This window comes from Cyprinus carpio, chromosome B22 (assembly GCF_018340385.1).
Source record: "Cyprinus carpio isolate SPL01 chromosome B22, ASM1834038v1, whole genome shotgun sequence".
NCBI lineage: Eukaryota > Metazoa > Chordata > Actinopteri > Cypriniformes > Cyprinidae > Cyprinus > Cyprinus carpio.
Genome location: NC_056618.1, coordinates 29718694 through 29734148, shown reverse-complemented (window position 1 = coordinate 29734148; position 15455 = coordinate 29718694). Strand labels below are relative to the sequence as shown.

At 36.4% G+C, this 15455-nt stretch overlaps 1 protein-coding gene across 1 annotated transcript in view; it reads right to left on the bottom strand.

The window, feature by feature from the left end:
* The window catches only part of LOC109089835 (NACHT, LRR and PYD domains-containing protein 1 allele 2-like), a 77520-nt gene that overhangs the window by 4853 nt on the left and 57212 nt on the right, over positions 1-15455 (bottom strand). The window contains exon 10 of the mRNA XM_042749678.1: positions 10428-10625. Coding sequence (XP_042605612.1) covers positions 10428-10625 — 198 coding nt within the window. The remainder of the gene's footprint in view (positions 1-10427; positions 10626-15455) is intronic.

Genomic DNA, 15455 nt, shown 5'->3' with positions numbered 1-15455 from the left:
TTTTATTGTGTGTTTTTTTGTTCTGTCGCTGTCATTCTGTTGCACTGCGGAGCTTCTGTCACGAAAACAAATTCCTTGTATGTGTAAACATACCTGGCAATAAAGCTCATTCTGATTCTGATTCTGAGTTGGAACTAAACTCTGTAGGAGTTTTTACAGCCCTGTACTGGACTGTTGGTCCGATATTTACCTAATTTCACTTAGATCATCATGAGACCGTGAGGGCAAAAAGTAAATAAGTGTTTTTAATTATCTCAATCCATTTTGTTGTAACTCATCATCAAATCTGATATCAAGGCAAAGCCTAATATTTTATGCAATAGTGTACTTTTGCAATACTTTTACTTCCTTTCCATACTAAAACAATACATTTACATAGATCCTAATAACTCATTTTTAAATTTAAATTGAACATTTAAACAAATGTGCACATTGAAATTTTCTTCAGATTGAAATTAGTTGTTTGCAACTTTAGTTATCTGTTTAATAGGACAACATTGTATATGCCATGTAAATGATGAGATGGCTACACACACACACACAAACATATATACACAGAACAAAATTATAAACGCAACATTTTTTTTTTTGCCCCCATTTTTCATGAGCTGATCTCACAGATCTAAGACTTTTTCTATGTAATTATGCCATTTAGTCAAAGCCAATACTGTCTTAATACTGCATTTGTATCTTTATAACATGTATCTTATACATGTATCGTATACATTTTGGCCAAATGTTTTCAACAACAGGAAAAACTGAGCCCTTATTTAGCTACAATAAACTTTGTAGACTTTAAGTTGATGAAAACTGTAAAGCACTGCACTTATTGCCTTAGATGCAGCTGTTCTAATGATGTACAAAATAAAGGCATTTATAATGACAAACACCAAATATGACGACAGTGTTTAATTATTCAAAAACTAGGGTTTTTCTCATTTCCTGAAAAGTAGCTAGTTTGGACATACAAGGTTTCCGTCCAACAGCGACAAGATTTATGATTTTAAAATTACCTCAGCTTCTCCTGTTGGCAGCTTCACTCCTGAATCCTGAAGCTATTGTTACTCAGGTACAGTTCCTTTAGACTGGAGTTTGATGATTGTAGAGCTGAAACAACACAAATCAGCGAACTTACAGGCGGACAGTCTTAATATACAACACTGAAAGATTACGTAATTGACCTATAGTCGAGTAGGTCTAAGTGTAAGTATACACCACACCCACTGGTTGCCGATGCTTTACAAAACATTGCTTAAGAATCAAGCAGAATTACCTCAGCCTTACCAGTTGGCAATTTGGACACATTGAGTCCAAAGATCAGAGTTTGACGAATGACTGACCTTTATCACAGCTCCACACCCCTTAGTTACACATACTTTACAAAACCTTGAATAAGCTGAGCTTCCAGTGAGCAGTGTGACTTTCAGTGAAACGGGTTCATTTTTGAATATGAATTTGCAAATCATCATCCATGTGTAAATCACACTAGAAATGTGTGTATTTTGAGACTTTCCTGGCAGCCCTTACCAAAAAGTAGTATACTTCAAGTTTATTTTATTAAGTATACTTAAGTAAAGTTCAAGTATATTTAGACTTTTTGTAAGTATAAGTCAAGTATACTTAAATGTCATTTTAAGTATATTTCTGAGAAGTACATAAAGCCCATTTCTGAGAAGTACATAAAAAGTAAACTAAAAGCATACTTTCCTATTTTTAGTTTAAAAGAAGTATACTAATAGCACACTTGAATAAACTTCTTTTTCGTAAGGGAGCCTCTACTCTTTAGCCAATCAGATGCCAGCTTACTGACATGTTTTCACTTTATTTCCTTCTACTGTAGAGAAGTGAAGCCAAAATGTCACAAGATAACAGCTATGGAAGGTGGATGGGGCCAAAACTCTTTTAACATATAAAATTTGGCCACAAATTTGCAATTTGTATCAACACGTACTGTTTATCCGCAATAACACCGCAATTTTGAGTGCTTTTTTCTGTGTAGAAATGCACATTCTGGCCATGTTAATGTGATAGTTTTGCTGCATTTCTATAGCATATGTAAAGTCGCACATTTTAACCATATTAAGATGACAAATTTGAACGTGTCTCTGAATACACTCACATTCTGCCCAGGTTTGAACGTGATTCATGTAATACTTAAAATTATAAAGCAGATTTACCATTAGATTTACCCACATATTAATCCCTTCTTTAGTTTATTGCGATATTTCTTTACTGATATCTAATGTGCTAGAGCAAATTACTGTAACAATGTGAATTAAGACTGACATTATCCCTAATGAACAAATATAATGTCTGATATTTGCATACATGCATACCAGTGTACCACTGCTACATCTTTCACAAATAAACATTATTTCTGATGTTTTTATATGTATATACATTCTGGCCATGTTAAGGTGTCAGGTTTGCGGCGTTTCTTTATTATGTGTAAAGACGCACAGTTTTACCATGTTAAGACAACAAATTTGAATGTGTCTCAACACACTCACATTCTTGCTATGTTCGATCATGTAATACTTATAATTATAAAGCAGATGTACCATTAGATTTATTCACATATTAATCCTTTCTTTAGTTTATTGTGATATTGCTTTACTAAAATCGACTGTGCTAGAGCAAATTACTATAATGTCGAATTAGTTAACTAAAAAGGACATGACAAATCATGACATAAGACTGACATCACACTCAAAGTACCAATGCATTATCCCTCATTACAACATCTTTCGCGAATAAACATGTCTGATGTTTGTATATGTATATCATGTCAAATACAGAAATTTAATTGGCTGATGTGCATGTTGTCACATTAATGAAGACAAAATGTGCATGTTGACACTGTCAAATTTCACTCATCCCATTCAAAGATTTTTGGACCCATCTGCCTTCCATAGGCCACTCCTGATGACCAAATTTGGAGCAAGAGTCTGTGCAGTAGTGACCACAAACCAGTGCTCGAATTTAATCAAGTCTTATGGGGGGTCCCCACTTTTTTTTTTTTTTTTTGGTTGGGGGGGGGGTACGTACTTGCAATCCTATAAAATACATTTATAATATGAAAAAAAAGTAATAAAACATGCTTAAGAATAGGCTGGAATGTCAGGAACAACAGATATAAATGATAGATGTATAAAGCACTATAAAAAAAAAACCTGAGATGTCTTGGGGGAAAAAAAACAGTAGAAGATAATCAGATGTCTTCCAAACTCGCTAAAGGCTGTGACTGTCAGAATCAGCAACATGACGGAAATTACGAGGTAATTTTTTAACTTTGTATTGCCATTTTTTTCTAACTTTATTGAATGTCATCTTTTATGTCAAATTCAAAAGTGTATTTTTATAAGCTTTTTTCAAAATTTCTAAGTAAAACAATGGAATAAGAATAAGATACCAATGGAATAAAATCAGTATTAACAAAATTAATTTGCACCACAGAGGTGGCACAGAAGAACACAAAAGTGTCATGTAAGTACATTTACTGAAATTTAATGAGGCTCAGAGGTGCCATGAGTGCAATTAAATTCATAAATTCATGTTGAGATTAATGTTTTAAATATAACATTTTGAATAAAGAAATATTAATTGATTTAAATAACTGAAATGATACTTTAAAAATTAAACTAAAGCTGCCAGTAGGTGGCAGCAAAGCACTGATTTTATCACTGAATCGTTCATTCAGTTGATTCATTCGAACACTGATTTATTCAGGAACAAAGCAAGTGACTGTCTTTATGAATAGGGGATTGAATTATTGACTGACTAGATTAGTTTAAAAACACGTTCATTCATAAAAGAAACAACTGAATTTGAATGGAGATGTGCAGCGGCTCAGCTGTGACTGTTGATTTCCGTTGTTGAAACAGAGCAAAATCAGACAATAGTGTTACAGTATAGTCAGACAATAAGTCACTTAATATTTATTTTTTGTTTATTGAACTGATGTATTAAGTCAATATCACACTGGCAATCTCCCTTAATAATCATTAAAAGCTGTCACTCATCTTAGTTCATCACGATCTCACAATGTTCCATTAAAGTCAAGGAAGCTCCCTACACCGCACAATGAATCACTAATTTACAGTGTGTCTACACTTTGTTTTTTATAATTAGAGGATTTGTAAGCTTGCATAACTCAGCAGTGAACAAAACGTTACAAAGTATTTTGAGCAATTCTGATTAACATTGTGTTCAAGGAATCTACAGATATGTCTGTGATGCATTACTCAGGGCTGCAAAAACACATTGTAAGTATAAAACTTTGAAGCTCCCATCAGCGCAAACACAAATATGCTGATCGGGTCAGTCACACTGGTGCTCCTAAATATTTTTTCATGTTCACATAATTTTCGCATTGTAGAGCCCTGATGGAGTGGACATTTACAGTATCCTAACTGCATGAATTTCATCAGATTTGTCTTTATGATCTTTACTAAAATAAAAATATCTGGGGGACCCCCTTAAGTCTATTTTTTACTTCTTTTGGGGGTTCCCTAATGCCTTGGGGTCCCGGTTCCCCCAGCCCCTACTCAATTCGAGCACTGCCCCAAACTCCTGCAGACTCAAACGCAAGCAAACCCCCTGAAATTTTAGTAGCTGCTCCAGTTTTGATGTATGCTGAATGTACAGTCACGTTATGAAGAATAAAAGTTAAACTTAAAGCTTCAATCTTCTCTAAAAACTCTGTGCTGGTGCCTCTGTGACTACTCTGTGACTGACGGCTGAAGGTCTAGAATTCATGGCAGCTTTTTTTGGTCAAGGCCCGCCCATAAGGCCATTTGATCGACATGTCAAACAACCAATCACAGTTCGTTTTGTTCATTGTCACATTTCGTTGCGTGTAAATGTCGCCACAATAACAGACCGGTGTATAAAACTCTCGGACATATTTTAAGGATTCTGTGCCTCGAACTTTAACTAGTTCACATACTTTTGAAACTCCAGTGTTTAGTTGATCCTGATAAGTGCTCGTTGTCACAGTTGTAAACACAGCAGCTTTCTTCTTTCGTGAGGGGGTTTGGCGTCACGGCATCTGTTTCCAGGCAGAATGTTAAAGAACGTGACACACACGTCTCGCGGAAATCCTGTATAATTCAACCAATCCAATGACGACTTCAACACTCCTGAAGTGTTTCCACTTTTGTGTCCCATATGCATCAGACGTTTAGCCAACGGTCCGTGGGCGTGACGTTTGAGGCTGAGACTTAGTGTCTATTTACACTAAGTGCAAGTAGCCCGCCTTGCTGGCAGAGGCTATTTACACTAACTCCACTCACTGAAAAAAGATACTCATCTAATATCAGTTTCAGTGGTGTAGGTTGGTAAGGCATGTGCATTTTGACGCGATCGACCCAAGATCGAACCCACCTTTTGCCAAACTTTTTGTCTCCCTTTTCAAATCTCATATCCCATCGTAAAATAATTTATTTTCTATAAAAATGAAGGAAATAATCAAAAACTTGAAAATAAAGTATCTGGTAGGGTTAGGGTAGGTGCAGGGAGGGCTTTATTGTCCCAATAAGGTGGCATCCATTTAATAATTTGAATTAAAATTATAATTTACACTTAATACATTATTATTGCACACTGTTTTATAATGTACTACAATAGCGAGGTGCAGATAATTGCTGCTATTTGCACTTAGTGTAAACAGCATTTATTGCCACTGCCAATAATTAAAGTGTAAAGCCGGCCACCAGGGGTAAATCAAAAATGTTTTGGCTACCCATTTCAGAATGTGTGTGGCACACCCAGTTATTAGCATCACACTCTTATTCGATCATGAGAAACTGTGTATCATTGAAGATGTAAGCTTCAATATTAGACTGCTGTTTTGTAATAAAACCGCAACAGTGACAGTAACTTAATTTATGTCAGGGAAGCACAATCAACATGCAAAATCAGTAGTTTTGGCATTTTGAATAGAATAACAACACATATTTGTATTCAGCCATGTCTGATCCAGTTTATTTACGTTCAAAGTAATCCGCTTAACAGCATCCATAGGGCTTATAGTCAAAAAGTGTGCATATTAGAAGAAATAGTGATTTACTTACATGCTAATATTTCTTTGGACAGAATGATCCTTTCTATTTATTTTCCACTGAATTATGCCATCTGATGAGCATTAGCTGCTTCCAGTGCTGTCTGCTTGTTTTCTCTGCCGCAGTCGATGACTCGGAGGAAGATCATTTCCTGCACATGTTCCACTCGTCTCATATTACATGCTCATAACGCCCTACCTCTTCCTACGACCAAGTTACTTTTGCTTTCTGTCTTTGTACATAACTAAGGGCTAAAAGAATGCAAAAATACACATCTATAGCCTATACAAACAAAGACTACTTAGAATTGACTGTTAAAGTAAGATGGTGTCTCCACCCATCACGTAATATATCAGATAAGTCATCACACATCAGGCCAATTAAAGAATTCAATAAATTGATGGGTGTGTGTGTGTGTGTGTGTGGGTGGGGGGTTAATACTTTTATTTGGCAAGGATGCTTTAAATTGATCAAAAGTGATGATAAAGACATTTATAATGTTACAAAAGATTTCTTTTTCAGATAAATGCTGTTCTTCTGAACTTTCTATTCATCAAAGAAACTTGAAAAAATTCTACTCAGCTGTTTTCAACATAATAATAGAAGTAATAACACGTTTTTGAGCAGCAAATCAGCATATTAGAATGAATTCTGAAGGATCATGTGACTGGAGTAATTATGCTAAATATTCATCTTTGAAATACATTTTAAATACATATTTTATCATTTTAAAATATATTCAAATAGAAAACAGTTCTTTTAAATAGTTAAATATTTCAAAATTTTACTGTTTTTGCTTTGGATCAAATAAATGCAGGCTTGGTGAGCAGAAGATACTTTTTTAAAAAACATTTGAAACAAACTCCTTCGTCTTGCAGTTAAAAACATCCACATGCCAAGAATAAAGAAAACAATTCCATCGATATTCTCAATTCATCACAACTATAACGACATGTCCGCAACAATAACTAAATGCATTTGAGGCGGCGCAATTATAACGACATGTGAATAATCCCACCCACTCTGAGCGGTGCTAAACTGCAGTGGAAACGCAAACTGAGACGAGTCGAGCCATGCAGTGGAAAAGCGCCAATACACACAGTGTTGAGCAGTAACTAGTTACAGTAACAATATTACTTTTTTGAAGTAACTAGTAGTGTAACTAATTACTATTTAGGTTTCAGTAATAATATTAAAATTTCCATCCATAAAACAGCTCGTTACTTAAGTTACTTTTGATGCCTCAACCCCTACTGATTTGAAATCCAACAATCCAAAAATTCCTATTTGCTCTCATAATTTTCTTGCACAGACACATGAAGTCAGCAGCGCTGCAGACAACTTGGAATATGAAAAAGCTTACATTTAATGGATGGAAATATTGCCATTACATTGTTTTTGTCAAGAGAAAAGATGAACTGAACATTGATTTGCAAGTTGTAACATTAGTTTACTCAGGCATTACATAGCTTGCCCACCTACACCCCTCTGATCCTGATATAACCCTCATCTGTCCCTCGGGTCATTTTGACCCTGTTAGAATGTGGTCTCCAGGCCAGATAATATTAAGGATCCAGTCCCGGATGCCAGATCCCGTCAGAAAATATCAGTTTGTCCAGTAACAGAATAGCTAGTCAGCAGTGTTGTTAACACCCAAAGCCTGTCAACAGCAAGTCTTGTATCCAAAAATACCTAAAAAAAGTGTTTTAACCGTCTTCTGTCTGTCAAGAAGTTGACAGAGAAAAGCCAGAGAAGAGCAGAAACAGGAGACGAAGTGATGATTAAAAGAGTTTATTGAACAATCATAGTTGCATATGTCTCAAATGTTCAAACTTCGTCTGACCAGCACAACCTCAACATTTACTGTTATACCAAAACTGCTTCACAGCAACATCCTTGGGATTCCATAAACATTCCCTCTTATTAATCTCTTATTCATACAGACAAAAGTTCATGAAACCCCACAAACATGAGATTGAACGACAATGAAAATACATAAGCTAGGAAAAATGTATAAGAAATATAAAACATAATAAATGAATAAACAATAAAAATACTTAAATGATAAAATGAAAAATTATCAAAATAATCAAATGATAAAAATAATCAAATAATAACTCATATGAATGAATAGTGACTATAAAATGATTATGTGAATAAATGATTATAAATGAATAAAGAAAAACATAAAAATAAGAACAACACACACAACATGCACGTGGGGATCTAAGAATCCTTCAACCCAAAATTGATTTTAAAAAATATTCAAAAAATTGTGTTAATTATACCAAGATTTCTTTACTTTTGTCACACTTGCTATTCCTATTAGAATACACACCAAAAAACTGAGTGGATTCAAGGAGTTTAAATGGGTGCAATAAAAAAAAAAAAAAAAATGTAACAGAAGTCATTTTGACCCACATAGGAATTAATGGAATTTACGAGAACACTGCATTTTTCATTACATTTAATTTATTTATATATATATATTTGATATACAAAATCGGAGACAATCCAGTAAAGATTTATACCAAAACAAAGCACTGAGACTACAGAATATTCCCAATGCAGAAAAAAATCACATACACACACACAAACGCACACACTCCCATAGAACACATTATAATGTTTCATGTTTCTGCTGGGACATGACTGTCATTTTAATTTATTGTCTTTTTTTTCTGTTTTTTTTTTTTTTTTTTTTACTTAACACAGTTAAATTTGAGCCATTTGGTGGAGACCAATGATTTTATATCATATTTACATTTTTAAAAATATATATTTATTTCATATTTATGAAAATGTTTGAATATACATATGTGTAGGATATAAATCAGGTAGTTTTATTTTTATTTTTTTATTTTTTTTACAAAATATAGATTTTGTAATGTTTCAACATATGTTTTAAACCATAAACAACCAAATTGAAGCCTTAAGATTATCTCATTTCTCATGTTACACTTGTTTTGCTCAGTTAAAAATCTCCATAGGGTTCAAGAGGACCCTCTAGCGGCTGTAACCATAAAATGCAATTTTATGTCATTTTCCCCCACCAGATGGGATCAGAGACACTCAGTGACTCAATTCCAAGGCCATCTGTTGGTTTTTGATGAAACAGGACTGAAATTTTTGGGGTTAAATAATGTACAAAAAACTGCTTATTTGCATATATTTTCTTAAAAATATTCAGAATAAAAGGTAAATACAATAAATATAATAAGTGCTGGTGACCGGTCTGTTTTCACCTTGTGTGATGCTTTTTGCTCTTTTGTTTCATGTGGATTGCTTTAGTAAATGCTGCACTAAATCCTCCACAACCCAAAGCTCAGTCAGCCCAGTATATATACAAATGTGAGCTAAATGGTAAATCACATACAGTTGGAGGCAATGAGACTTAATAGTTCAGGCAAAGGGTGATGGGAGCTGGAGTCCAATGCAAATAAATAATAGTTCAGAATAGTGCCCTCTAGTGGCTTTCAAGGGCATACTAGCTGCTGACTGTGACCATAACTAGTAATAAATTAAAATTTTGAGTAACGATACCAAACCTTCACACAATGTCCTGGAGATATATATGCATGTTCATTCATAGAAGGTTTTCTCTATGAACGAATGGGGAAGAGTGCCTTTTTATGTGCATTTTGTGTCTTTCCTATGGGGAAATGGAGTAAGAGTTGCTCTGCATTCAATTAAGCCATAAAAGCTATGTTACTGTATCTGCCTGAGGTTTCCTGGCTGCCAGTATCCTGGGGCGTCATTCACAGACATCCTGGCACCCAATCCGACTGTTAGGCGGGGGTCTGTTGGATTATTTGTTAAATATAACAAATAATAATGTGTCTGATTTGTCCATCTGTTACACCTCCTGTTTTCATAATCACTGTCAACATGAACATGCATATGTATATATCTATTCTAAAAAAATATATATATATTTAAATTAAAGGACACTTGTTTTGACATTTTTAATTGTCTCATAAGACCTAATACTTTTTGGGGCCACTGTATATTTTGTAATTATTCACCCTGTTGTTTAGCATCACAGAGAGACACTGAATTAGTATAAAGCACAAATCCAGCATAGAGGGGTTCAGTGAATGTGGTGTTGAATGTGTATAAGTGTCTGAGAGTGTTTGTGTCAGAGATGCTGTAGAAGGACAGAATGCCGGCCGGCTCGTCCACATACACTCCTACTTTGTTTAACAAAGCAGCTCAGAATACAAGATTTAAAACAGCACACAAACCACCATTCAACAATCTACCCCAAAAAGAAGCCAAAAACCCATCATTTGTCATTGGCTCCAAACCTGCTTTCAAAACCTTCTCCTTTCCTGCCGATTCCTTCATATGACACGACCATATCACCCAACCCGCTCCATTCAGCCTCCCAGTAACAGCGTCCAGACAGACGCTCTTTACACAGAACCTGCGGAAGGCCGTCAAATCTCTCTGGATTATCAGGATATATCATTGGATCTGGATTACAAATCAACTTCTTGTTGCCCTCTACAACAGCGAGACGATTGTGTACTGTGTTTGGATCCAGTGTGAGATCACAGAAATCTGCACACACACAAAAAGAGAACATTATACAAAAAAAATTATTAAAACAAGAATTAAATTGGTCTTGGATTTACTTTTTGGTTCCACAAAAATATTTCTGAACACATATACACTGTTGAAACATTTTATACTTGAGATCTTATTCTAGTCTTGTTTAAAATTGTGTACCATGAAGAAAATATTTGTGGACCTACATTTGTGTAGTCCTGCTTTAATCATGTTCTCTCCCCCGTGATCCAGACTGTCAAAGAAAAAAAAAGCATAATGTGCTATGTTCTATTCAAAAAAAAAAAATTATTAAAAAAACAATACTTTAAAAAAAAAAAAAAAATGCAAATAAAATAAAGTAAATAATCATTAAATAAATAATATTTTACTAGACAATTTTTTTGCAATTTGTTAGCAGTAAGGTTAAAAAAAAAGCGGAAAATTTCAGAAACTTTCCAGAAGTTTTGGAAACTTTACAGGATTTTTTTTGGAAACTTCGCAGAATTTTCTGAAACTTTTGGAAGGATTCCAGAAATTTTCTGGAATTTTTCAACCCCTTTTTCAACCCTAGTTAGGAGACAAGCATAGAAGTTGCGAAAGAACTATTGTATCCTGTATTATATTTTTTTCTTCTTTTTCTTCTTCTTCTTAGAAAGTTATGAAATGTGGCACACAGATAGAGGACTTTCTGAACATTAACTACAGAAAATTGCCCTTCTAGGGAGCTTGCACTGCATCCTGTAGTAGACACATTGGGGACTACAGCCAGCAGGACCCGAGTCTGAAGCACACGTGAAAAAACTTCAATCCTATTGGTCAATGTAGCCTGTGATGTCTTGGGTGGGCACCCAGAAGACTGGATTGGGGGTGTCACGATGATCACGGTGTGGCATCTGTAGGTAGACTGGCCTTCTGGGCTCCTTTGACATATCTGTCAAAAGTCTATTGGCTCAGGTAGGTGTGGGCATGGTCAGCGGCATTCGAGAGGTTAATTCTAAGCTGGTTAAGGTCCTCTTTACCTCTGAGGGGTCTGGCCCATCATGGGCTAGTGAGCCAGTACTCTCCTGCTCCTAACCCCCTTCCGGAGTCAAGTCCAGAAGATAGTACCTCACTCCTCCTCCAGAGTGTTTCTTAGCACTGGGTAGTAAGGTTGGGCAGCCCAACTGAAGCAGGCGGTCCCCCTGAACCCTGCATGCTAAGTATACCCCCCCCCACCGCCCCCCATTTTTGTTAGGGTTTTTAGTGGATGGCCCTGTGTTAGTCAGATGGGTTTAGGAGTGGGCTGCCTACCCAGGTCTCTGCGTATTTTTAAGTGGGCCTCTTTAAATCCTGCATATTAAGTTTGGGTGGAGTAGACCGTTCCCCTGCCTTAGGGCTTTTAAGTGGACAACCCCTGCTCAGAGTGTAGCTGTCTGTGGATAGTTATGCTCCTGCTCAAGCTTACTATGCTCTGGAATATAGTGGTCTGAGGGCAGCCTGCCCTCTATGACTAGGTTAGGTTCCCCTTGGCACAAGCTCTCTCAAGTAAGCGCTGAATCGTGTCTAGGAAACTGCTATTCGAGGATAGCTGTGTTCCAGCTCGGAGTCTGCTCCCTTTTTTAGGGGATTGAAGTAGTAGTCTCCTTGAGACCCTCGCCTAGACTGTGCTGTCTGCGCTGTTTGGGTTTTAAGTAGTGAATGCTGTCAATCGATAAAGAAAAAATTTTTACTTATTAATCGCACCTTTTCCCCCCTGAAATTAATGGTGATTAATCCCACCTTACATTAATCTTTTTAAATATACTTTTAAGTTGTAATAATTTCACATCCAATCTTCAAATTAATGTAGAAACAACATAAAGTCAGTATATTTTTAATATTTGTTTAATGGCATCTTTTTTATGACTGAAGGCGATACCATTTATTTATTACTGATACCAATACTACTGATGTCTCTAGGAATTTTTTTTTTTCCCCACTAGTATTTAACCATTGACTATACAGGTATGTAATGTTGACTATACTAACATTACAGTATAATTGAGAGCTATCAATTTTAACATTTATTAGACTTAAAAAAAACTTCAAATTTAAGTGAACTTAAACCAGTCTTCACAAAAATCCATTATAATAAATGTCATTTTTTACCTGTGCCCGTAAGTAAGTAAGAATTATATAGAAATTGAATAAATTTATCAAACACTAAATTCTAAATTAAATGTAGATAAATCCTAAAAGATACAAACGTTATTGATTTTCTACATCACCTTGGTTATTCGATTAACAGACAACAAATCAAATAGCTTATTCTGCTAAACATCTATTACTTTAAGAGCTGCCGCTGCTGAACATGACAGATCTGACACGGATGCTCGTAATATGATACAGGCTACAGCACTCCGCCATATTTGTGCGTGCAGTTGAAGAGCATGCACTACGAGCACAGCCAGTATAATGTGTGACAGGACAGGTTAATTCATTTTTACTGACATAACTCATCATAAAACATCACACTACTTCATCTAACTAATCTCCTACCGAACACCCTCGGCACCTATATGGGCAACCTTCAGCCTTATCTGAGGGAACTGCTATTCAAGAATAGCTGTGTGCTAGCTCGGTGATTGCTCTCCTGCTTAGGGTTTTTAAGTAGCAGTCTCCTTGAGCCTTAGCTTAGACTGTGCAATATCCCCTATTAGGGTTGTAAGCAGATAGCCCCCTCTCTGTCTGGGCAGTTTTGTGTGAAGGTATTGGTAGATAGCTCACATAGAATAGTTGTCTGAGGATAGCTGTGTTCCTAACTTAGTTTATATGTCCCTCATTCATCTGAAATTTGGTTCCCCATTTTCAAATGATCTAAGCAGTCTGGGGCATCAGTTGCTTGGCCCCTTTCTAAGGAAAGGTTAAGTGTGTCTCTATCAATTCCTTGGTGTTTTCCCACCAGGTGGACAGGCATATGCCATAGCATGGAATAGTTGGAATTTCGTTCCCCAAAGTGTCCACAAGAGGACACAGTGCGAGCTCCCTAGAAGGTCAATGTCTCAGGTTACACATGTAACCATGGTTCCCCGAGAGGGAACGAGACACTGCATCCCTTCACCATGCATTTGACCTGGCTGTTTCGCATTAAAGCCCTGCATTTCAGCCCGAGCCCGACGGGCCCCGACTTATTTATGCCCCTAGGGCCGGGCTTCGGGCCAATTTTCACGTTATAGCTCACATGCGGGCCGGGCCTCGGGCCTTTTTTTGGGTTATCCTTCTATTTATATTTTATAAATTAAATAAATTAAAAAATAAAACATTAAATAAAAAAATGAGAAGTTGACGTCGACGATAGAAAAACAAACATAGAAAGACATTTCATAACCTCATACCATTCATAATCTGATAATTCAACCCGTTATAATTAAACTGACATACTGACATGACAGTCTCACACACGCACGCGCGCACGCACGCTTTTCCATCAGCGCGACCCACGATTATACTTCACTTATATCCACTTATTGTAGTAGTAGCTATTAGAGGCCTCTAAAGTAATGTAAATGTAAACAGCACGAGACCCTGCTACCGCAACTGTCAAGACTGGCTCGCTCTGTGTTTAGTGTCCCCGCCAGCAGCAGCGAACGTGTCTTCAGCGCAGCGGGAAGAGTGATAGAAGAGAGGAGGACTGGGTTAAAACCTTCCACTCTGGAGGCTATTCTTTTTCTCCACGATGCTCTGTAAGAGACTGTTCTAACTTTTCATTTGACTGGACTTTATTTTTGTTTAACTGTTGGAAACTAATGGAAAAAAAGAATGGACATATTCTGTGGTGCGTTTTTGAGGTAAGATAACCTGCAAGTTTGTTTTTAATTAATTTAATTAGTTTAGATTGTAGGCTATTTCTCATTTCGTTTGCGAGCGCTGTTGCGAGCCTGCCTCAGTATTTCAATTTTTTTTATTTTATTTTACTCACTGTGGTTTAATAAATAAACTTTTATTAAACTGTCTGTGTGATATGCTTGAAGTGTTTTATATATGGATTTTATTGTAGCCAAGTAAAGTATTAGCGTTAATTTGAGAGGTTTAATTGATTAAATATGTTTTAGGCTGCTCGCTATCGGCTCGGCTGTTTAACGTTAATCGTCATTTTAAAAAAAAAATGCTCCAAACATTTTTCTAAATCAACTTGATAAAGAAATGAAAAGAAACATAACACAAAACTGACCCATTTTTTAATTGTTGCAAACAGGGCAGGCTTCCGCTGTGTAATAAAATAAATAAATAAATAAATAAATAAAAACACGGGCTCGTGTCGAACTCGGGCTGATAATTCTGATGAGCTGTCGGACACGGGTCGGGCTAGGGCCTGAGCGTCTCGGGCCAGGGCCGGGCTCGGGCCTAGATTTGAGGCCCGTGCAGGGCTCTATTTCGCATCTCCTTCACACAGCTAAGTTGGTAACATGTTCAGCAGGTGCCCTTTTACACTTCCGGGTGCCTGCCCATGACGTCACAGGACATGTGGACCAATAGGATTAGAGTTTGTTTTTCACACATGCATCAGACACTCATTCTGCAAAGTGTCCACTAGAAAATGCAGCATCTTGTTCCCTCTTGGGGAACCATGGCTACATGCAACTCAAACCCTGTAGCACCACCAACTGTCCAAATTTGTCTATGCTAATAATCTTTGAACTGTAAGTTTTTTTCCCCCTCTAATTCCTTGGCTGAGTTAATTGCACCAAATTACATCATTTTCTGTCATTACATTGTTTAATATTCTGAATTTTCAGGGGGGAGAAAGGGTTTTCTAAATTTGTCCTAGAAGGTTTAGACTATGTTCACACTTCTGCATCTTTTTTGAAGCTTCCAGCATCTGTT